The sequence below is a fragment of the Neofelis nebulosa genome, chromosome X (assembly GCF_028018385.1).
Source record: "Neofelis nebulosa isolate mNeoNeb1 chromosome X, mNeoNeb1.pri, whole genome shotgun sequence".
NCBI classification, from domain to species: domain Eukaryota; kingdom Metazoa; phylum Chordata; class Mammalia; order Carnivora; family Felidae; genus Neofelis; species Neofelis nebulosa.
This window is the reverse complement of record NC_080800.1, coordinates 28,579,688-28,603,411: the sequence shown is the minus strand read 5'-3', so window position 1 is coordinate 28,603,411 and position 23,724 is coordinate 28,579,688. Positions and strand designations below refer to the sequence as shown.

The following is a 23,724-nucleotide window of genomic DNA, read 5'->3' as shown; positions in this document are numbered from 1 at the left end:
GAGAAAGAGAGGAAAAATGGATCAAGATAAAAAATAAAATGTGCAAAAAGACTGCAGATTAGGGAAGAGTAGTTCTGTCCAGGGCTGGGATTGAAGCTTACAGCAAGGAAGCAGGGCAAGGATATTTTGGTAAGTATAGTGTGTGGTTTGAAGCATCTTCTAAACATCAAATAGGCAAACAAACAAACAAAAACCATTGGGGATAAACTTCATTGTCGATTCGATTTTTTTGGTTCCGATTGGCAATTTTTTTTCAACGTGGTGCCAAAAACTGTTAAGAGAGTTTCATCTGAGGTGTGTATGTGCTGTTGACCTGTTGTGCCATTTGTTAATGCCTGTAGGTTTTGTAAACGAGTTGGTGTTGTGTTTCCGTATCACTTTGTTTTGTTTTTCATTTTATTATTGGTATGTGTTGCCTGTTATATGTCAGTTGAGCAAGTATTCTTGAAACTTTACGGCTGTTACTTTTCTTCAGCCAGTTCAGGATCATGCATAAAAATACAAGAGGATTATAGCACTTTACCGTGGCTGTTTTTGCCGTATTAAGTCTAGTTGGTTTTTAAAGATTAATTTGTAGTCAGATTGGTTTTAGTCACTACAGAATACACTAACGAATGCAATGTCCACTTTAATGATCATGTGTATTTTTAAGCGTCTCTAAGGAGTTGTTAAGATTGGGCTATGAGAAGGTTGTTGCTAGTAATTGAAGTGTTAATTATATGGGATGATGCCTGTTTTGTGAACTAAAGGAGATACAAATATTTAGGAATCTGTATTATTTTTCACACACGCATTAATGAATCAATTCCTTTTGACCTATTTCCTCATGGATGGCCCACACAATTACATTTGGGATAAAATAGGAAATGGACAGGTAGATAAACATAAATATCAAGGAATAGGCTTTTGATAATTTGCTTCTAAATCCTTGTTCCCAAAACAGTCATACCATGCTGAGTGTATTCCATAAAATAAGGAAGTCAAGGTAATTCCTAGTGCTACACGATGGTAAATACCCAGAGAGTTAACTGTGCTTTGCAAATTGCAAAATTGGCTATATTTGAAAAACCATCTTTTTCCTCCTCCTTTGATTTAGATACAGGCACATTTTAGCTTCTAGCCCTGATAGCGCAGGCTAGGATAAACAAGACTGTGGGCCCTTAATGGGACCATAGTTGGGAGGATGCCAGCACAGGAAAGTCTGTTTTTAATAGAATAAAGCATGCAGCCTTCTCTATGATGCTTTTTCTTCCAAAATAAGTTCTTAAAGATTTTTTAAAAATTATGCAGGGAAATGTTTATCATGGGAGGTTCAATAAAACCAACAAACAAAAAATGATAGAGTTGGGTAGGGATGAAGCTATAGCCTATAGAGTCAGAGAGAATGGATTTGAACCTGAGTTTAAATTCCTGGGTGAGTTTACTTGAGACTTCTGAGTCTTCATTTTCTCATGTCTAAAAACGTAGAAACAATATCTTTCTCGCTAATTGCTCCTAATATCAGATGGAATAAGTGTGACACTGTTCATAAAATTCCTAGAACATCTCAGTTTAATTAAGAAACACTCCAAAATGGCACTTGAGTTGATAAAGGAGGAGAACATGGTGTCAAGGAGGAGGAGGCAAAAAGGAATTGAAAGACTAGTAATATAAGATAATTCCAGTTTGAAAATAATGAGTTTATGTATAAACAGAAAAAAAGTCTGTGCAAAAATATACCATTATGTTGATGCTGGTTGAGTGGTGAGATTATACTGTGTTAGTTTCTTTGTGTTATTTTTCTGTATATCATTTTTTCCATAAAGTACATTTACTGGTTTTAAAATCAGAAGAAACCATTTTTAAAACCAAGAAGTTAAAATGAATATATTTTCCATTTTAAATTTAACTTCACATTCCTGTTTAAACTTTCATCTCAGGTCTTACAGGCTGAGATCAATAAATCATTGCTAATGCATTCCCTGTAATATTTAAATACAAAAGGCCAAGAGTTGGTCATTCGACCAGGTAAGTGAGTACCAGCCTTTTAAAAAGTTGTTGTGGCGCCTCATTTTAGCTCAGTTCATGATCTCATGGTTCACGGGTTCGAGACCTGCACTGAGCTCTGCAGTTACAGTGTAAAGCCTGCTTGGGATTCTCTCTCATTGCCTCTCTCTTTGCCCCTCTCCTGCACTTACGATCTCTCTCTCTCTCTCTCTCTCTCTCTCTCTCTCTCTCGATAAATACATAAACTTTAAAAAGTTGCTAAGTATTTGGTATTCTTTAAAAAATATCTGTGGTTATTATATTTTTAAACCAAAATAATTTCACTTCCCTTTTTGCTCAATAATATTTTTGAAAAGTTGCTATTTTCATGAAATAAAACATTTTCCACAACATTGTTTTAAAATTGGCAAATATTTGGTGTGGCTAGGGGTGAATTACTGAATTAGGCACCTTTTATAGTTAAGTTATGTGATAGTGGAAAAATCCTGGTAGAAACTTCTACTCAAATAGTTATTAAAGTATTTTTTCATATTTTTTAAATAAACAGGTGCCTATTAAGATTTTCTGATTAATTTACAAGACAATTTAAAGTTTTTCATGTGAGCTTTGTGAGGAAAAATGTCAAGCCTAAGTACTTCCCTTTGACTGTTGTTCAGCTTAATTTACTTTAAAATGTATTATTCTAGAAACACTAACCAAAGGTGACAGTTTAATTCACAGAGAATTCTTTTTGACTCACTATTTTTGCTTTGAAAATGTCTGAATGATAAACCACTGGAAATTAGAGCTTATAATGAAGGAAATTAGATACACAGGAATTTTTTTCTGAGGTGACAACAGAGTAAAAAATCTAGCAAACAGGAGAACAAAAGGTCTACCTTTCCTTTTTTTAAGTAGTCATAAGATCCAAGTGAACCTCAAATGAACATGTTGAGCAAGAAATACAATCTTTGTTGTATTTGTGGTATGTGACTACCACAGAAGAGTTCATTTTATTAAAGGTAGCTTTAGAAATCTTTTAAGGTTGACGGTACTGCATTCTTGATTCCATAAAATTGACAATCAAAAACCACAGAACTTTGTTAATTTTAATTTCATGTTGGAATTGGAGGAGCTGTGTCGTGTACATTGACTATGTTCTTTTCCAGATAACTCATTGAATCTATCTCTAGAAACAGTGATTTTTTGCTCATATTCAATTTCGGCAGTAACAATGCTTCCCAGCTTTAAGTTCTGTTTCACAAAAATTATGAAGCTTCTCTTACAAGTAATTCATAAATAATTTATCCGTATTTATATATTAAAGTATAATTTTTCAGACATATTTCTCCTTTGTAGAAACAAACGTTTATGTACAGACATGTATCAGTTAGCTAATGCTAATGCTGTGTAACAACTACTTTTAAACTCAGTAGGTTAAAACACCTAGTTCTTCAGCTGTTGGGATTATTCACATGTCTCTAGTTAGCCATCAGTTGATCAGATGTCTTTGCTGATCTTGGCTGAGCTCTCCCACATGTCTGGCTGTCAACCAGCCAAAATGACGTCATCTGGGATTACTTGGAAACTTGGCTCTGAATCACATGTCTCATCTTCCAGCTCTCTAGCTCAGTCATGTTCTTTTGGTGAAGGTAGAGACATGAACAAGGAAGCAAAAGTGTTCGAGCCCTTGTGAGGCCTGCCTCTAGAAGTAGACCACTATCATTTCCACTGCATCCAATTGGCCAAAGTAAGACAATGGCCAACCCTGCTTCCAGAGGCAAGTTAGAGCAGTTGCTCCTGAACAACACAACTCTCTCGCCAAGTATTATTTCCACACCAGAATAGTTCTCTCAGATTTTTGCAACTGCAGAATTAGGTTGTAAACGATGCCAATATTGGTCTTTCCTAAACAATATTAAGTACCTTAAAACATCAATGTAAATATTAGTGTGGAAAATATGGTAAAAACTTCAAAATTAGATGCCATGCTGTAAAGAATTAATACAAAAGATCATTGGACATTTGCCCAAGCTCCTTTGGGTGGCAAACCAAGTTCCCTCTGCTGTGGGTTCTCACACATCTCCCATCCCATCATCTGCCATCCCTCCATGTGCCCTGTGCTCCAAGAACTGATTTATCCCAGTTTCTTGAATATTTGATGCAGTTTAATTTATTTGATCCTTAGCATCTGAAGTGCCTCTCTGCTTGGCATTCTCTTCCTCTTTCCACATCTACCTGTTGATTTCCTATTTAACTTTGTAAATTTCAATTCAAGGACTTGTGCTTCTGTTACTCTATCAAAGATGACATCTCTCCTTATTTGTGCTGACACCATATTTATAATACCTCTACTGACAGGGTTATAACACAATGCTATAATTATATTTGCTTAGATGCAAACCTTCTTCCTGACCATGGCCAAAGCTTGGAAAACAATGTCAGTATCTTGTTTTTTTTAAATCTTTTTATCTTCCCAATTATTCCCAGCACCTGGAACAGTATAAAGTATTTGAATAGTATCTATTTAATTTAGTTGAATAATTTCACTACCCTCCTCCTTTGATATGTTAGGAAAATAAGCAAACTACCAAATAACTTATTCAAGTTCACACAGTTGGAAAAAGAACTGCAATTAAATAAAGGCCTATTTGGCTTCAGAGGCAATATTCTTTTTTTGTTTTTGTTTTTGTTTTTGTTTTTTTTCAATATATGAAATTTATTGTCAAATTGGTTTCCATACAACACCCAGTGCTCATCCCAAAAGGTGCCCTCCTCAATACCCATCACCCACCCTCCCCTCCCTCCCACCCCCCTCAACCCTCAGTTTGTTCTCAGTTTTTAAGGGTCTCTTATGCTTTGGCTCTCTCCCACTCTAACCTCTTTTTTTTTTTTTTCCCTTCCCCTCCCCCATGGGTTTCTGTTACGTTTCTCAGGATCCACACAAGAGTGAAACCATATGGTATCTGTCTTTCTCTGTATGGCTTATTTCACTTAGCATCACACTCTCCAGTTCCATCCACGTTGCTACAAAAGGCCATATTTCATTCTTTCTCATTGCCACGTAGTATTCCATTGTGTATATAAACCGATGCAATATTCTTTAACATGTGAGTATATGAATCTCACATGGAAGACTTTGGATAAGTGACTGGCATGTTTGAGTGGATCTCTCAAGAAATAAGTGCACTGATTGCACAGGTAAACTTTTCCTATTTCTTTGATCTCATTTATTCCTCATCAAGGATTACATTTAAGGATTGCTTTAAATATATCTATATTTTGATCTGTAGTCTTTCTAGGTTTTTGGTGTGAGGTATTGCTTTTGTTTTTTAATGGAATTAACATTAAAAAGCCATATCTTCCATATACCTTAGAATAAATTCTTCATTTTAAAAACTTGTTTTGGTCTCTAGAGCAGTATTTACCAGATTTATTGAGGATCTCACTGCTTGGCATATGGGACTCCTGAATGAGTTAATAGAATCCCCCATAAGAGTGATATAACAGTAAAAATTTAGGACATTGAAGAATTTTCCTAATGTGCATATGTAGAATTATCACTGTGTTATTATCCTTCAGTTACTAATTCAACCTAAAATTAAAAGCAATTTTGTTCGTAGGCTATGTAACTGCATCTGACCTTCAGAAACTCCAGGGGAAAGAAAAAGAGTAATTAGTTAAATTATCCCCTACTTTATTGAAAGATTGTGAAAATGAGCAAGTAAAATTTATCTCACACTGACCCTGAATGGCATCATGGTCATAGAAGCCCAGCCCAAATAGTGGTTACAGTGTAGAGAGTGGTTAAGAAATCTGGAGATAGACTGCTTGAATTCGGGTTGGTATCTACCACTTTTTCACTGTGTGGCTTTAGTCAGGTTACTTATGTTCTCTGTGCTTCAGCTTTGTCATCTAGAAAATGGGAATGATTTTAATTGATTGTTGTGGCAGTTAATTAAAATAATCCCTGTACAGTGCACAGAATTGTGACTGACTTAAATTAAGCACTTATTGTGTATTACTCATATCTTTGTAGAACATAGGAGGATGAATCATATGAAATAGCCAATATTAAACCATATTTGACTTCAGAATTGTAAGTTTCATATGAATCAAACTATTAGAAGGAAATGGAGTTATAGTGGTGACAGAAGCTCTTACTTAAATATTCTGCCCTCTGTGACTTTTGTCCTTTCTGTGGGTCTCCTGTTTTCTTGACTTGGCACTGACTATTGGCAGACCCTCCTCATAGCCATGGAAGAAGAGAGAATGAATCGTCCAAGGCTGACTTCCTAGTGGGTAGGGGCAGGAAATGATTAGGAAGAGGCTGTATCTTGTCATGTAATTGTCCACACAATTGCAATGCAGTACAATTGAGAAATTATAAAAATGCTAATTTTATAAGTAAGTTTTAAACTTATTAATTAAAGGCAATATCAGAAGGTCTCCTCCCACTGAATCTTATCGAGGTTGAATTGTCCTGCGTCCCTCTGTATTTTGCCTGGAGCTAAGTGCCAATAGTTGGCCTTTCTCTAGTGAACATGTCCATTGTGTTATATAGCATTCTTTTTTTTTTTTTTTTTTTTTGAAGAATCAGAGTGTTATTTAGATGCTTTGAAATGAAATGCTTCCTCTGGGAAACCTTATCTTGTGCTTTTTCTGTCACAAAAGCTACTGTGGGGATAGAATATAACCAGCCCTCCTTTCCATTATTAGCTGTCTCAACCTTAAATCCTATGTTTATGTGATTTAATAGAGAAATCAAATTTAACTTTCAGAATTTTAAGTTTATAGGGCATATTTAAGGGTGGTATAAGAATGAAATCTTGCCATTTGTGACAACATGGATGAACCTAGATGGTATGATGCTAAGAAGTAAGTCAGACAAAGACAAATACTATATCATTTCACTTACATGTGGAATCCAAAGAACAAACGCAAACAAACAAACAGACTCCTAAATACAGAGAATAGACGGGTAGTTGCCAGAGGGGAGGTGGATGGAGGGAATGGACAAAATAGATGAAGGGGATTCAGAGGTACAAAAGTTATAAAATAAATAAGTTAGATGAAAAATATGGCATAGGGAATATAGTCAATACTCTTTTAATAATGTTGTATGGTAACAAATAGTGACTACACTTATTGTGGTGGGTAGTATGGTAATGTATAGAATTGTTGAATCAATATGTTATACACCTGAAACAAATGTAACATTGTATGGCAATTAAACTTCAATAAGAAATTAAAAAAAATTAAAGGCAAAATAAGATCATGAACTACAATCATGGTTTGTAATGTTACCATATATTTAAAAATAACTATTTTTACATTAAAGTTATGTCTAGAAATGTAAGACAGAAAATTACTTACCGTGATGATACTACTTTTTCTTTTGAAAAGCCTGGTAATTGAATTAGCACTGACCTATTTAATTTACAGATGAGAAAACTCAGGCCTAGTTTAAGAATTCAGTTTCATTACACACCATGTTAAAGACAGACCTGATCAGACAACAAACTATGCTAACTTTCGGTTAAGCACACTTTACTTTTGGGTTTCTAATAGACCATTTACAGATAATGACTTGATTTTCATTAACTATTGTTGGGGCTCCTGTAGAAAGTTCTAATGTGAAATCTGGTTGAATCTTTTCTCGTGTACTTAATAGTATAGTATGCATATTAGATCCTAGTGATTATGTTTTATAAAGACTTCCTGCCAAATAGCATTTTATATCTGGAGAGATTGTAAATCTATTATATTATCAAACTTAGCTTTTAAACACTTCTTAGCTCCAAGGAATAACTTGGATTTTTCTTGATTATCTTTGTATCCCAGATTTTAGTGCTTGATTATCTCTGTATCTCAGATTTTAGTGCTTTACCTGGTATATAGAAGTCTTTAAAAGTATTTGATGTTAAGGAATAACGAATAATATATATTAATTTTCAACTGTCAATTCCCACAGAACATTCCAGGACTTTGATACCCTTTTTGTAGAATAGGAAATGTCTCAGTGATACATTTGACTCTTTCATATGACCTTACCAATGATAGAAATATAGGAGACTTGGGGAGGAACACTTGGGTTTTTATTTATTTTCTGACATGGGCGTCCCTGACATTGATCCCTTGGGTCACAGAAAGTTTGTTTTCCTGTCTGGGGTGTTGTATGTCTGTGGTTTCTTCCTCTAGGTCCACTCTTTGCCTTTTTCTTCCCTGTGAGGCTGACCTCTGTGGACCATATCAGCAGACTTTCTTGTCCTCTGGCTTCCAGTTGAATTTGACTAATGGGAGCATTTACAGGAGGTCCTAGAGAGAGGAAAGAAAGACCAGGGCATTTATTAACTCCAGGGTGGCTGCATTCATTTGCCTGCTGTCCAAGCTCCTGTCAGGTGACTCTGTTAGCTCTCTCTTTGTTGAGGGACCAGTAACCACTCTTTCTTTTCAATCCTGAGTCTAGGAGTGATAATATCCATTCTCTACTACCAGTTATGGTGGTTTCTTTATTCCCTGCCTTCATCTTTGTAAATTGTCCCTTATTAAACTCTCTTCAAGTTACCAAAATCCTGCTAGGACCCTGTGACCCATAAAGCAAAGTTCTATTCTTCACCTTCAGGTGATGGCATTTAACAGGAAGGAGGAAACAGAGAATGTTATTAGAGATTATTAATCATTTTCTGTGCCAGGCCACATGTTGGACACCTTGTAATTATGAACCATTTAATCCCCATACTAATACTTTGAAGTTGATTCCTTCTGTTACTTTGAGGCAAAATTTATAAGGAGAATTATGGAAAATATGGATTATTTGGCTTAAGAATTTTGGAACAAATTCATGATAGCTGACACTTATTGAGTATATCTTATAAACAAAGCACTGTTCTAAGTGCATTTAAATCTTCACAGGATTACCATAAGTTAGGTAACAGTATTTCTTCATTGTGTAGATCAAAAGGTAAGGCACAGAAAGCTTAAGTTATTTGCTCAATATCACGCAACTGGAGATATGGCAGGACTGGGGATTTGAACCAAGACCTTCTAGGTATGAAGCAAACACTTTCTTTTGACATTATCATACCTTCCTTTTGTTTCGTTAAACAAATTTCAGCAGTGCACCTTCTTTCTTTTTTTTTTTTAATTTCCAAATTCCCTCTGCCTCAACCTGGTATCTTTCAGTCATTAGTCTCCTAAAATGAAACACTAAACCAACATTGTTTTTCTGTTTTTAAGAGACTCCTTTCAATGCAAGATTAATCTGTGGTACTAAAAGTCAATATAGTGGTCATTATTGAAGGGGCTACTACACAGAAGGGGGTGTGAGGAAGCTCTGAGGATGCTGGTTGTATTTTATTTCTCCATATAGGTGGTGATAATATGAATGTGTTCAGTTCATAAAAGCCAATTGAGCTAACTCTTAAGGTATGTGCATTTTCCTATATGTATATTACACCTCGATAAAATTCTCTTATAAAATACTTTTTGTAATTCATACTTAAAAAAACAATCATCTATGAAAACAACCTATTTAGACTATAATGCGTTGTAATAATTTTATGGGAGGCGATCAGCATCATCCACCAATAGATTTTGAATTATTTTCACCCTTCTTTTTGGTGTTCCCAGTGTTTTTGGTATTTCCAGTATCTAACGATTTGTAATCACAGAGAAGTATCTTGACTTTCTGACCAACAGAGATGTCCAGAGGCTGAACTTTCTGTAAGCAGAAGGCCATGCTAAATAACTCCTGTGCTCTTTACCTCTCATTGGAATATTATATTGATCCCTGTGTATTTTTAGGTTAAGGGATTGATAACAACTGTGAAGAATCAGAAGTTATTTAAATATTTTCACAAATCCATTTCTGTCCCTTACAATTTTTTTTCACTTTGATTTTTTGTCACTTTGTTTATCCCACTTGCTAATCAACCTATCTGATTTTTTTTCTTTTGAACCTTGTCTGTGCATCTGTATTTCTATATATCATACTGACAATGATCAGGAAGCATTATTATCTCATTTTATAGCCCTTTCATCTTTTTATTTGGGTTCGCAAGGAAGAAGACAATATGTAAGTGAATGCAGTAAACTGCTGAGTAATATCAAAAGTTCACCTTTTAAATAAAATACTAGTCACGAAAGGGATTGAAGACAGAGAGCCGCAGGGTCATATGGCCCAAAGAGAGTTTAATGTTTTGTGTGCTTTACAAAATAATTTTCATATACTTGAAAGCCATTACAGATAGGGAATTTTAAAGAAATATTACTGTTTTCATGACATAAATGTCACTTGCAACAAAAAGACATAGTAGATGTAGAAGATGAAAAGGGAGGTAAACAAAATATTTAATGAAAGGTAACCCCAAGAACAAAAAGAGACAGGGAGGGAGGGAGGGAGAAGGAGAGAGAGAGAGAGAGAGAGAGAGAGAGAGAGAGAGAGAGAAAGGGCTTGAAGCCTCTGAGTGCCGTCCACATTTACCAGTATTAGTAATAGAATATGGAGTGACATCTTCTATCCTTGACTTTCACTCTTACAAGGGTACCAAACTAAGAAAATCAGAGTACACTGTAAGTGAGCTCTACATTTTCTAGTAGACTCAATAATGTACCAGCATTGTATTTAATCTGGAATTTGGCCAGACAGAGAGAAGTCAAGGAATAATTGAACAAAACAAAACAAAAAATCCTATATTTATTGAGTGCCTACTATCTGCCCAGTCTGTATACCACAGCATACTGTTCCATTTAAGCCTCAGAAGAGTGCTCTGAAGTGGTATTATTTCAATCTCCATTTAAACAGAAGACCATGGGGGAGGGGAAGGAGAAAAAAAAAAAGGTTAGAGAGGGAGGGAACCAAAACATAAGAGACTCTTAAAAACTGAGAACTGAGGGTTGATGGGGAGTGCGAGGGAGGGAGGGTGGATGAGGGGTGTGGAGGAGGGCCCCTGGTGACAGGAGCACTGGGTGTTGTATGGAAACCAATCTGACAGTACATTTCATATTAAAAAATAAAAACTAAAATAAAATATTATTGCAAAAAAAGAGAGTATATTGTGCTTCAGAAAGGCTAAGTCACTTGCCTGAGACAGCAAAGCTAGTGAATAGAGGACTTGAGTTTAAAAGTCAGCTATTTCTGCCTCTCAAAACTGTGCTACTTTTACTATATCATAGCTATAATGTTATGGAATGAGGATTTGAATCTAGGAAAGAAATAAAAACCATCCAACAGAGATGAGATGTTTTGCTTTCCCTGGGGTCTTTATACCACAGGAAGAGTAAGACTGAGCACCTGAAGATCTGTGAAGTTACAGGCTACATACTGTACATTTCATTGAGCATCACTTTAATTAGACCTAGAAGAGGAAATGTCACTCGTAAGTGCTTGAAAATACTTTTAAAACAAACATTAATTCAGAGAAGAAGGCAAAATCTCCATGAATTCTTAACAGAAAGCATATGTGTTTATAGACATTTTGAACCTGCTGTCACTGCCTAATTTATACTGCCAGACCTGGGGTAAATTCATTCCATCTCATCTGCTAGAAGGATGCTTTGATGGAACATTCTGAGAAGCACTCTATTAGAGAATGTGGATATAACAAGTAGAAATTGGATTTCAATTATGATACTTTAGTATATCGTTTATCGTATGAGTTATGAAATTATGTATGATAGCTAGAGCTTTTTCTCTGTCACCTCATTGCTTTCGAGGTGCCCCAAATAGATGTGCCCGGAGGCCTCTGATTAGCCTACAGTCCTTCACTTCCTCTCCATTTGTTTGCTTCCAGTTTAAAAGAAAGAATTATAAAATACCTTGGCCTGTATGTATGAGCTTGGATCAAAGCAAGATCCCATTTGCCTTGTTTTGACCTCTGTCTGGACTCCTTGTCCCCAAAGCATAAGCTTTATAGTCTTTGTGTTGTTGGACTCCTTGTCCCCAAAGCATAAGCTTTATAGTCTTTGTGTTGTGGATGTTAGATGATCCTTACGGCCTTGGGGTTTATGCTTTACTCTGTGCCTGAATACTTACCAGATTTCCTGTTCCTGCCCTTCTTGAATAAACACCTTGCCACCCACATCCTTCCTGGTTTGACAGACTTTGTTATCTATCATCTATCTATCTATCTATCTATCTATCTATCTATCTACCTACCTATCTATCTATCTATCTATCTTTCTGTCATCTGTCTGTCTATATATCTATCCAGATACATATTTTTTAACAAGAGCAAGTATCTTTGTCAGGTAAGTATATATTTTTTTTCTTCAAAACTTGACACATTTCAGTGTGCAATATTCTTTTTGTCGATAAGTTTGGAAGCCACTCACTTCTGAAATGCATCTGTAAAGTTTTGCTCCTGGATGGAACAAAAGAAAAGAAAAGAAAACAAAACAGCCAACAGCATTTTCGAGGCATCTTAGAGCTTCAACCAATTTGAAAGCATGCATTCATTTTCTTTTACTTATTAGTAGAAAGCTTTCCTTAAAGTTTCATAAAAATGGCATGTTGTTTTGAGATTTACTTGCACATAATGTGTAGTCAAGGTGTTTTTAAAAATTTCAGCACATTCGTATTTTTATGTTGTCTTCTTTTCCCCTGAAATTCTTAATCAGAACTATTAGAGGAGAATTTACAAATAATAGCTTGCAGTTATCTTTGTCAAAGCATCTCTGTGGCTCGATTTTCAAGGGTGGCCATAGGACTGGCAGCCTTTTTGTGGGGGATCTGTGTTCTCATTAGGTGAAACACCAAGGCATTGACAGGATTTGTCATTGACATGGCTACCATGCAGTAGGGAGAGCTTGAATCCTATGTGTTTAATCTTGGAAACCTTAGGGATGCCCTTTGCCTGGAAACTAAGGCTGCTCTTTGTTTTTCTTGACCTGTGTGAAATGTCAGGTTTGCATGCAATCGAGGAAGGCTTGAGACAAACCCACTCACATGGAAAGTAATGTTAGACGCATCGCCTGACATTTGTGAGGAAGTATTTCATGGTCCCCATACTATGGTCGTTCCCACAGTTATATGTTCCTGGGTCCCTTTTACTGATTCTGTGTAGTATTACCTTTTGGGAATATTTGTTTTCCCTGCTGGACTCAAAGTTCTATAAGGGCTGGGGTCATGTCTGGCTGATTTACTAGTGTATGCCCCTGCATCTAGCTCAGGTTTATTGGTGCTCAGTAAACATCTGCCACTGATAAATTAGGGCTTTCTAGAGAAACTGACTGATGAAAGAGATGTGAATGATTTCATAGGAAGGGATTTTAGGCTTTCAACCAGAAAAAGAAAATATTTGAGAGCATGACAGAAAAATAAAATATTTGAAAGATAATCAGATGGAAGGAGGATAAGGCCTAGAAAGCAGAGTATGATAAACTAAGAAGAACAAGCCTCTCAGGAGTTAGATGGATCCAGACAGAATTTTGGCTTTACTGTCTTGTAGTTTTTGTGACAAAGGGCCACATGTTCAATCTCTTTGTCTTGTCTCTAAGATGAGTATTTTAGTGCCAGCCCACAGCTATATCACAAAGATTTGAAGACCCACTCATTTAGTGAATTGTTTTTGATGAGCAGTTGCTACAAAAATTCCAGATACTATGAGTGGTTATTCTTTTTCCTTCAGTATAATTCCCAGGTAAAGAACTGAGGAAAATAGATGCAAAGGTGTCACAGGGCCATTTCAACTCAGTTAAAAGCAGGTATTTCTAACATATGAGCCATGCAAGATGAAAATGGATCATTCTGAGATAGTTTCCAAAGTGTATATTCAGAGAGAGCACGTTCTAGGTGCAGGATGGTGGGCCCTCTATGATAGAGGTATACCAAACAGTTAAATTTTAAGCACCTGCGCAGGGCAAATTGTAGGTGGTCTGTTTCTTTGTGTGTTTACCTCTCTCTCCTTCATAGAACCAGCTTTTAAAAAGTTGCGTTAATTAGACCAGTTAGGCTACAGATAATCCAACTCACCTTATTAAAAAAAAAAAAAAACAATTTAAATAGATTTGACCTAATGATGATATATTGCTTTTTTTGTTTTTTACTTGGAGGTTCTCTTTTCATCTTTCACCCTTGGCAGATTAAGAATTAGATACATTACATATTCTTTTTTTTAATGTTTATTTATTTTTGAGAGAGAGACAGAGCGTGAGTCGGGGAGGGACAGAGAGAGAGAGAGAGAGAGAGAGAGAGAGAGAGAGAGAAAAGGAGACGCAGAATCTGGAGCAGGCCCGAGGCTCTGAGCTGTCAGCACAGAGCCTGATGCGGGGCTCGAGCCCATGAACCACGAGATCATGACTTGAGCCAAAGTCAGATGCTCAAGCGACTGAGCCCCCCAGGTACCCTGTTACATGGCATATTCTTAACCACAGCTTTCAATTTTAAAAGGCATAATCATGGAAATGGATCACTGGAAGAGTGCTTGCTTTAATTGGGTATATTTCATGTTTCAGTTTGGGAAGCAGCACATAGAGAACCTCTTCAGTGACCTACAGGATGGGAGACGCCTCCTAGATCTTCTGGAAGGCCTGACAGGGCAAAAACTGGTACGTGAATTATTTCTAAGAAAGTTTACATTAACCTTAGGGGAATTTACTAAGAAAAAATAAATGAACTCAGTGTAGTTTTACTCGATCTAGTAAAATGCACTATTTTAATAATTACCGATTTAACTAGTAGTAGAGGACCTATTCCTGAATAAAACAATATTCGATATTACTTTTATTTTGGCATACTCTATCCTATATAGAACTAGCAGGTGACATTTTTCAGTAATGTAACTTATGTTAATTAATAGATATTACTTGTTCATAATATTGGGTATCTTTGTTATTGAATGTCTTTTTATAAGGCTTTTATTCATAATGATCTTTTAAGTTTCAGTTCATTTTTTTATTGTGACAAGAACATTTAACTTGAGATATGGAAAATGAAGAGTTGCAAGATGAGTAAATTCCAGAGAACTGCTATCCAACACTGTGCCAATGGTTAATAATACCGATCTTCCTTGACTTACCATGGGGTTATGTCCCTACTAATCCATCCTAAACTGGAAATAAAATTTGAAAATACATTGAATATACCTAACCTACTGAACTTCATACTTTAGCCTAGTCTACCTTAAACATGCTCAGAACACTTATATTAGCATACAGTTGGGGAAAATCATTTACCACGAAGCCTATATTATAATAAAGTGTTGACTGTCTCATGGAATGTAATGCTGTATGGAAAGCGAAAAACAGAGTGTTGTACGAACATTGGTTGTTTACCCTTATGATTGATTGCATGGCTGACTGGGAGCTGTGGTTCACCGCCCCTGCCCAGTGTCACCAGAGTAGCATACTGGGTTATCACTAGCCTGGGAAAAGATCCAAAATCAAAATGTGAAGCACAGTTTTTGCTGAATGCCTCTCACTTTTGCACCATCATAAAGTCATGAAATCCTGAATTGAACTATCATGTTGGGGACCATCTGTAGATTTACTGTGTGTTTACAAATTTCTTAAGATGTGTATTTCATTTTAGAAGTAAATATGGTAGGCATCATAATGGCAGAATTTCTGAAACTCCACAACTGGATAAATGATTTAATCCACATACTGTAATGTACTGTGCAAATGTCAGTTTCGAAATTATAGGATCAGATGGTATTTGGGGGATTGGGAGTGAGGGTTATAGAACCAAGGATTATTGAGGTTTTGAGCTTCAGTGATGAAGACAGTTAAGGTAATGTCGACAAAAATAGTTTGTCTTAATCCTATTTGGCATTATATAATCCTTATAGGCTCAAGTCTCTTTTATACGTTCCTTAAAAGTGTGGAAATCAACTCACTTATCTACCTTACTAATAAACCCTTATTGCAATGTTGTTTCTCTTCCTGGTCATGCTGTAATCCCCAGCTGGGCTGCAGAATGAAGAGATGGTAACCAAAATAGATTTTTTTTTTTTGAAGAAAAAAAAAACTGTCATTTTTTCTTGAGGAGAGGTTGATTCATGCTAAGAAAGTCCTATGACAAGGACAATTAACCCAGAGCCCTTAAGTGTATTATATTAATGCCTCACAGCCTGTGTCCATTTAAAATACTCAAACTTAGAAGTAAAATGTATAAATTGTTTCATTTCTAGTAGATTGTCCCTCTCTGCTGGGCAGTAAACATTGTTTCATTTTGTTTTCAGCCAAAAGAAAAAGGATCCACAAGAGTTCATGCCCTGAACAATGTCAACAAGGCACTGCGCGTCTTGCAGAAAAATAATGTAAGTGGAGACCTGGACAGAGTTTGGATACCATGAGACAACATAGTTAATGTTTGAGTGAGGGCTTTGGCCCCAAATGCAGGGAGAGCTTCTCAAGTTCTCTTACAAATCACAGTAGTGGGTTATAACGAGTATGCGTTCTGGTTCATGTGCATCTGCTGGTGGCTAATGTGACTCAGCAAGTAAATGTACCGAGTCACAGAGGGCAGGGAAGGGTGTGACTCAGACCCGATAGGGCACTGTGTGTTGTGTTCAGATTTTACTTGATGCAGCTATATCTGAAGGACGTATTCACTCTTTTGGTGAACCTCAGTTTCTTAGAGTAGTGTTCTGTGAAGCAAATGGCTTTTACTAGGCTGAGTATTATTTTTCATGTATTCAAGTTTGCTTGAGTTAAGGCAACATTTATTAGATACCACACCCACGTATGAAAGTTCACTCTTTCAACTTACAGAACTGCAAATTTGTTTTCTCTTGCTAGGTTTGATTTAGTTTAACTGGATGAACATGCATGTGTGGCATTAGAAGGTCAACAGTTATACCTAAACAAGTATGTAGATGAGAGGAGAGTAACCTTGAGATTCCTCCCTTCTACCATGATATTAGAAGCAGCCCCTCCTTTCTTAGCAACTTCCTGCAATCTTTCTCATCGACCAATATGTTTACCAGGTCCTTAGTAGCTTCCTAATTACATTACATCTCTATTTCAAGAATAAATTCAAATAAATTGCTCACATACTCTAAAAATAACCATCGTCAGTGATAGATTAGTTGTGATGTATACTCCCCCAAAAGTTATTCAGTTCATCTGGTACAGAGAGGGCATCACATGGAAAATGTTAGTGAAGGCTGTGTAGCATTTGGTTGATTTTATGAATTTACAGTTATTGTCATACTTAATCTATGGAAATTGCCTTATAAAATCATTATAGATTTTTATCATTTTCTGAAGTGACTAACTGTATATTTTCAAATTTTGTGCAGGCATAATAAGACACTCTATAAAACATTTGCCTCAACATCAGTCTGATAGATCCTTTTGAAAGATCAATACCACAAAAATTGAGAATATTGTTTTAAAGATAGTAGAATTTACATGAAGAAAAATCTTTTTTAGATATCAGTTCCCCATATTCCATTACAAAATATACAAAGCAAGGAAGACAGCAGAAAATTCAAAGAATTACTCTATTAAGTCTCTTTCATGTAGGTGATCTCTTCCCACCAAGATAATATCATATTAAACAATTGGCTGTTGCAGCACCTCTAAAATAGTAGATTAATGTAGCCATAGATCTTGTTTAATGATAGTTTTGTTTTTTCATATTTGTTATTGATTATGAATTTTTTGGTTTCTTATATATAATTATTAATTTCACAGTTTTAAATATAAGACCAGAAGAAATTCTGGCAATAAAACAGAGAAACCATAAAAGAAAATCTCTGTCACTTTGGGATAACCAAATATTTCTTAGATGTGAAACCAGAGGCCTGATTCAAAAAGAGAAAAATTAACTTGAACTTCATCAAACTTATGAGTTGTTTCTATGTTATGGATACAAACCCTTTCTTTTCTGCATTGCAAATGTGTTTTCTGCTTCTAGATTACATTTTTACTTACTGGTGTCTTTTGATAAAGCAGAATTCTTCATTCTGATGTAGTTCATTTTTATAAATGGTCACTTTATAATTTTGTATCCTGTTTAAGAAATATTTGCCTTCCCCAAACCATTATGATATTATACTTTGTTGTCTTCTGTATAGGCTTGGTTGTTTTGTCACTTGAATTTGGATCTCTATATCACCTGGAATTGATTATTGAATTTGGCATGAGGAGTGGGTTAAAATTCAGGTTCTTTCTTTTTTTTTTCCATTTGGAATCTAACTGTCACTACACCATTTCTTAAAAACAATGTTACTTACTCATTGCTCTCGAGTATTGGGTGTGTCATAATTTCTTGGTACAGATGCTGTTCTGTTTTTGGACTTGAATTCACTTCCATTTTTCTCTGTCTATACATGCACAAACATCCTTCCATTTGGATTTTTGCAGTTTTATAATCCATACTGGTATCTGGTGAACTAGGTTCCCCCACTTTTTCTTGATTATATTGACCCTTTGAATTTCTGTATTCCTTTTACCATCATCTTTTTAATTTCTATATAAATCCTGTTTGGAATGTCATCAACAGTGAGTTAAATCTATAGATCGATTTGGGAAGAATTGTTACCTTTACACTATTGATGAGTATACCACATTCCTGCTATGATTTCCCCTATTGTTTATTTATTTAATTTTTAAGTATTAGATTTGAAAGAATGAGAAAAAAAATCCAAGAGAAAAAAGGGTCAGAAAATTTGAACAGCAACTTCACAAAAGGGGATGTTTAGAAGCTGAAGAATAATATAGAATGTTCAACCTCAGCAGTAATTGGGGAAATTTAGAACTGCAATGAGATACCAATACAAACTCATAAAAATGGCTGAAATTAAAAAAGCTAATAATGCTGAGGGTGAGGATTTGGAATAACCTGAACTCCTAACTGGTAGAAATGTAAATCAGACAGCCATCGAAAATAGTTTGGCATTATATACTGAATGCCAAAGTGCATAATTCTTTTTTTTTTTTCAACGTTTTTTAATTTATTTTTTTTTTGGGACAGAGAGAGACAGAGCATGAACGGGGGAGGGGCAGAGAGAGAGGGAGACACAGAATCGGAAACAGGCTCCAGGCTCCGAGCCATCAGCCCAGAGCCTGACGCGGGGCTCGAACTCACGGACCGCGAGATCGTGACCTGGCTGAAGTCGGACGCTTAACCGACTGCGCCACCCAGGCGCCCCTAAAGTGCATAATTCTTATAGGCCAATGGTTTTGTGCTTAGGCATAACATGTAACTACCATTTATCTCTGCACACGAGTGTGTGTATGTGTGTGTGTGTGTGTGTGTGTGTAGAAAGAGAATGTTCATAGCAGCTTTTTTAAAAAAATTTATTTTGAGAGACAGAGAGAGAGAAGAGAGGGTGCATGTGCAAGCAGGGGCAGGGCAGAGAGAGAGGGAGAAGGAGAGAGAGAGAGAATGAGAGAATCCCAAGTAGGCTCCGTGCTGTCAGTGCAGACCTCAGTGCAGGGCTCCATGTCCAAAGCTGCGAGAACACGAATTGAGCCTAGATCACGAGTCAGATGCTTAGCTACGTGAGCCATCCAGGCACCCCTCGTAGCAGCTTAATTTCTAAAAGCTAAAACTGGAAATGACTGTGGTATAGTCACATGATGGCATATTATAAAGCAGTGAAAATGAACAAATGATAGTTATACACAATACATAGGATGGATCACTCTCCTGAAAGATTTTTGAGCCAAAGAAGTGAGACACAAAAGTATACCTACGATGATTTCCTTTTTTTTAATGTTTATTTTTTTTAATGTTTATTTTTGAGAGAGACCGAATGTGAGTGGGGGAGGGGCAGAGAGAGAGGGAGACCCAGAATCCGAAGCAGGCTCCAGCCTCCGAGCTGTCAACATGGAGCCGGATGTGGGGCTTGAACTCATGAACTGTGAGATCATGACCCGAGCTGAAGTCGGATGCTTAACTGAGTCATCCAGGCGCCCCTACTATGACTTCTTTTAATTGAATTTCAAAAACAGGCAAAATTGTTCCATGGATTTAGGAATCAGGAGACTAGTTACATTTTGGAAGGAATGAAAGCAGTTAAATGCATGAGTGCATCTTGTGAAGTGTTGAAAGTATTGCCTATTTTGACCTGGTGCTTGATACATGGGTGCATTTGCTTTGAGAAAATGCATCATGGTCTACCCTCAGGTACACTTTTCTAGATGTATGTGATACTTCAGTTCCTATTTTTAATGTTAAAAAAAGAGGAACCTTTGAAGGTAAAGTAAACCTAATCTTACAACCTCCCAAATGCCAAACAATGGCTTATTTATCAGTCTGACAGTATGCTTGGTATTTTCTCATGAAATTGTTTGATGAAATGTGATAAGTGAATATACAAAATTAGAATAAGATTAATGCATTTTATGGATCTTTTCTTAGATGGTCATATTTCTTTCTGAAAATGTAGAACCCTGAGAACTCCCCTGAGAACTTGTTTGAGCAGGCAAAGACCCCGAAATGAGGACTTAAATTTGAGAAGGAGCCCTTAAAGAGCAGATTTCCACAATTCTCCCGTTTGACTGAGAGCCTTAATAGGGAATGTCATAAAATTGAGGTCTCTGTATGAAAAGGACAGAATCTCAAGTAAAACATTTTCGTGTGGAAACCAAAACCCAGAGCGAAATAACCTTTGCTTGAGGTAGCCCCAGGCTAAAAGACACAGACTATAAATGTTCAAAGGTAAATTTATTATCATTTTATACTTCTCCATTATTTTGTAATAAAAGAAAGTACAAAAGAAATGGAAAAGATTCCCCAGGAACATGTTTATTAGTCTCTGATTATTACCACACAGTAAACACACAATTAAATCAAAGAGAATGTTCAAGAGCAGGATTTTTTTCCCTAAAGATGTGCTTAGGTATTCTATACTAGATGAATAAATGAGCCTGGGGCAGGATATACATAAATTGGCACGTTAAATAAAATAGTAGACAGGGCTATTTCAAATTTCCTTTTAAAAATCATAGATTCTCAAATTAGAATGAAGGCATTGATTGGAGAAGTTGACTAATCAGACCTTCAATAATAATGTTAGTGCATTTACATGCAGCACATTATTTATTGAGTGTCTACTATGTGTTAAGTTGTATGCTAGGTGGTAGGAACACTGTAGTCAGTGATCAGAACAAACAAAACCCTATATGTCATAGAGTTTACAGTCACATACCAGAGAGCAGTAACATGTACAATGTACATTGTGATAGCTATGTGAATGAGTAAGAGATAAACAGAACAGAAGGTGTGGGAAGACCTCTCAGTTAAATTGTGATATGGTAAAGCCTGGAAGGAAGTGAGGGAGGGAGCCATGGCATCATCTATAGGAAAATGGTCCAGACAGAAGGATAAAAAGATCTTGGGGAGAAACAAAACGTTTGCAAACAGGACTTGCTAGGGAGACAGGACTGAGTATGGAGAAAACACAGCAGAGAAGGTGATCGGAGAGGTACCCGGGTACTTATGGGAGGTGTAAAACATGGGAAGACATTATTAGGCTTGGAACTTAATTGGGAAGGAGATGACAATGACTAAAAATAAAAGGGCTGCTATGAATTGAATGGCTGATAAAACCAGTTCTTTAAAAATGAGAGAAATAGTTAATAAGAAAGAAAAACTTACAAGAAAAGTATTTAAAAACAGTACCATTTTTAGCCAGGGAGGTTATCGTCTGTAATGAAAACATAATACAACTTATCGCATAATAGAAATACTACTAAAACCACTAAGACAATTTAATGGAAATACTTTTTGATGTTATAGGCTGCTTTATTTTTCCAAGATTTATAACGTCTTTGCAATGCACATGGGTGAAAATCCCCCTACTGACAGAGTTCTCTAGTTGGGTCAAAAGGCCACTGATAACAGGAGGGACATCTAAAGTGAAAGTATTAGCGTAAGGTTAAAGCACAGGGCCTGGCAAATGCCTGCCAGGGGCACTTTGCAAAAGGAAAGTCTTCAGAGCCCCTTTGTGGGGACCCGCAGCCACCCCTGAGTTCCCTTGGGCCCCTTGGGTGGAGGGGATCCTGTAAACTTTTTTGCATCCGTATAACCACCACCCATTTCTGCATGGTTTTCTTCACCTCAACCTGCACCATGACCATCTCTTTGAATTCTCTCATCTCCTCATTCCTCAAATGCATATCGTTAATGGCCTCGTAATCCTGGAGCCACCAAGCCAGCCCCTTGTTGGTTTCTCTTTTGGCCTTCTTGGTCACTTTCCTGCAGCCTTGGTTCCCTGGCTGGCTTTTCTTCTTCTTTTGGCTTTCCCTGGCTCTCGGGCTTTCTGTCTTTTGGCTTTGCCACACTGCTGGCTTTTTCCTTGTCCTTTCCTAGTTCCTCATTTTCTGCCTTTCCCTTGTGATTTGTCTTTCCCTCAATTTCTAACTTTTCTTCGTTTTCCAGAATACAAGCTACTGCTGGCTTCCCTGCACCCCATGGCTGTTCTTTGTATTCCAGCTTTCCTTGTTCTCAGGCATTCCTTCATTCCATCGCAGAGTTTTTCCATGTTGAGATTTTCCAGTCATGCAGGGATTCTAGACAGGTTCCTCCTCCTTCTATAGCCTTGCAGAAAGTTGCAGGGGCCGGGGCAGGCCTGCGCCTCCTGCTACTCTCTGAAGCCCAGAACCCTTGCTGCCAAGGCAGCTCAGGGAGCTGGTTCCATACAGGCAGTGGAAGAAGATGGCACAGGGACTGGATGGCAAGGTCGGAAATACAGTTTTATTCAGAGCCTTTAATTCACCATTGTCATATTAGAACACATTTAGCAACTAACTAACTAACTAACTAAATAAATAAATAAATAAATAGAGACTATGGATGGCGTAAATAAACTGTAGATTTAATAGCAATTTGCTTCCCATTAATACTCCAAAGCGCAGATGATTCTATGAAATATGTGTGCATTATGTGTAAACCTCCTGCCCCATAAAGTTGGATTTTCAGGAAAAGCAATAGTTTATCATTTAATTTAAATTAGCTAAATCCAAATCTGAGCTCTCAAGCAGGCATTCCGAAAATTCTCAGTCATTATGAGGAAAGCTCTTCCCTATCCCTAGCAATGGCCAGAGAACAGTAGGCCTATGTGGTGCCTCATATAGGCAGGGGAAAAGCCTTTCCTCTTTAGTCCATTGCAGTATGCACTGATACAGTCACCCCCTAAGCCCGAGTCTTCTCATGAAGCCAAGTGTCTCATTAATATCACTGGCATGAAACAGAAAGCCTGCAAAGACCAAGCTGAAGAGACTGTAACAAAGTAAATATATACAGAAATGTGAGGAGAATCAAATCCCTGGTGAAACACGCAGGGATTAGTATGAGTTAATAGCCTTTATCCCTAAACCTAAAGAGACAAGGAGGAGAGAGCTGTTACCTCAAAGCAGTGAAAGCTCTGACATTGTGAGAGGGACCACTGGTCAGCAACTGTGACCATAGGTATCTAAATGAAGTTACCCTCAAATCGTGGCCTGCTGGGTGAGTTGGGAGACGATCGATTCCTTGGTCTCTCTATCCAATCCTCCAATATCCTGCCCATGCTACCCACTGGCTAGAAGGTGAGAGCTCCTAGGTGATGAAGTCATCTGATACTAGATGAGTCATCTCATATGCCACAGGGGTGAAGAACTGGAGATTGGGGAACAAACAGAGAATAGCCAGCATTCCAAGTACCTCTGTTTTCTGGTCACACGAGGATGTGAGAATGTCTGCACTGAGAGCCCTAATGTTGGCTGGGGTCCATCCTTGCTGGATGTACCAGGAAGCCATTCACTTTTGAAACCACACCATCTCTGTTTCCTGGTAGGGCGTGGAGATGGTTTCTGGCTAAT

At 37.0% G+C, this 23,724-nt stretch overlaps 1 protein-coding gene across 16 annotated transcripts in view; it reads left to right on the top strand.

Moving 5' to 3' along the window:
- DMD (dystrophin) overlaps positions 1 to 23,724 on the top strand; it is a 2,138,536-nt gene that overhangs the window by 466,378 nt on the left and 1,648,434 nt on the right. For all 16 annotated transcript variants that reach the window (XM_058713880.1, XM_058713888.1, XM_058713887.1 and 13 more), the window contains exons 3-4: positions 14,422 to 14,514; positions 16,149 to 16,226. In XM_058713880.1, the coding sequence (XP_058569863.1) occupies positions 14,422 to 14,514; positions 16,149 to 16,226 (171 nt within the window). The remainder of the gene's footprint in view (positions 1 to 14,421; positions 14,515 to 16,148; positions 16,227 to 23,724) is intronic.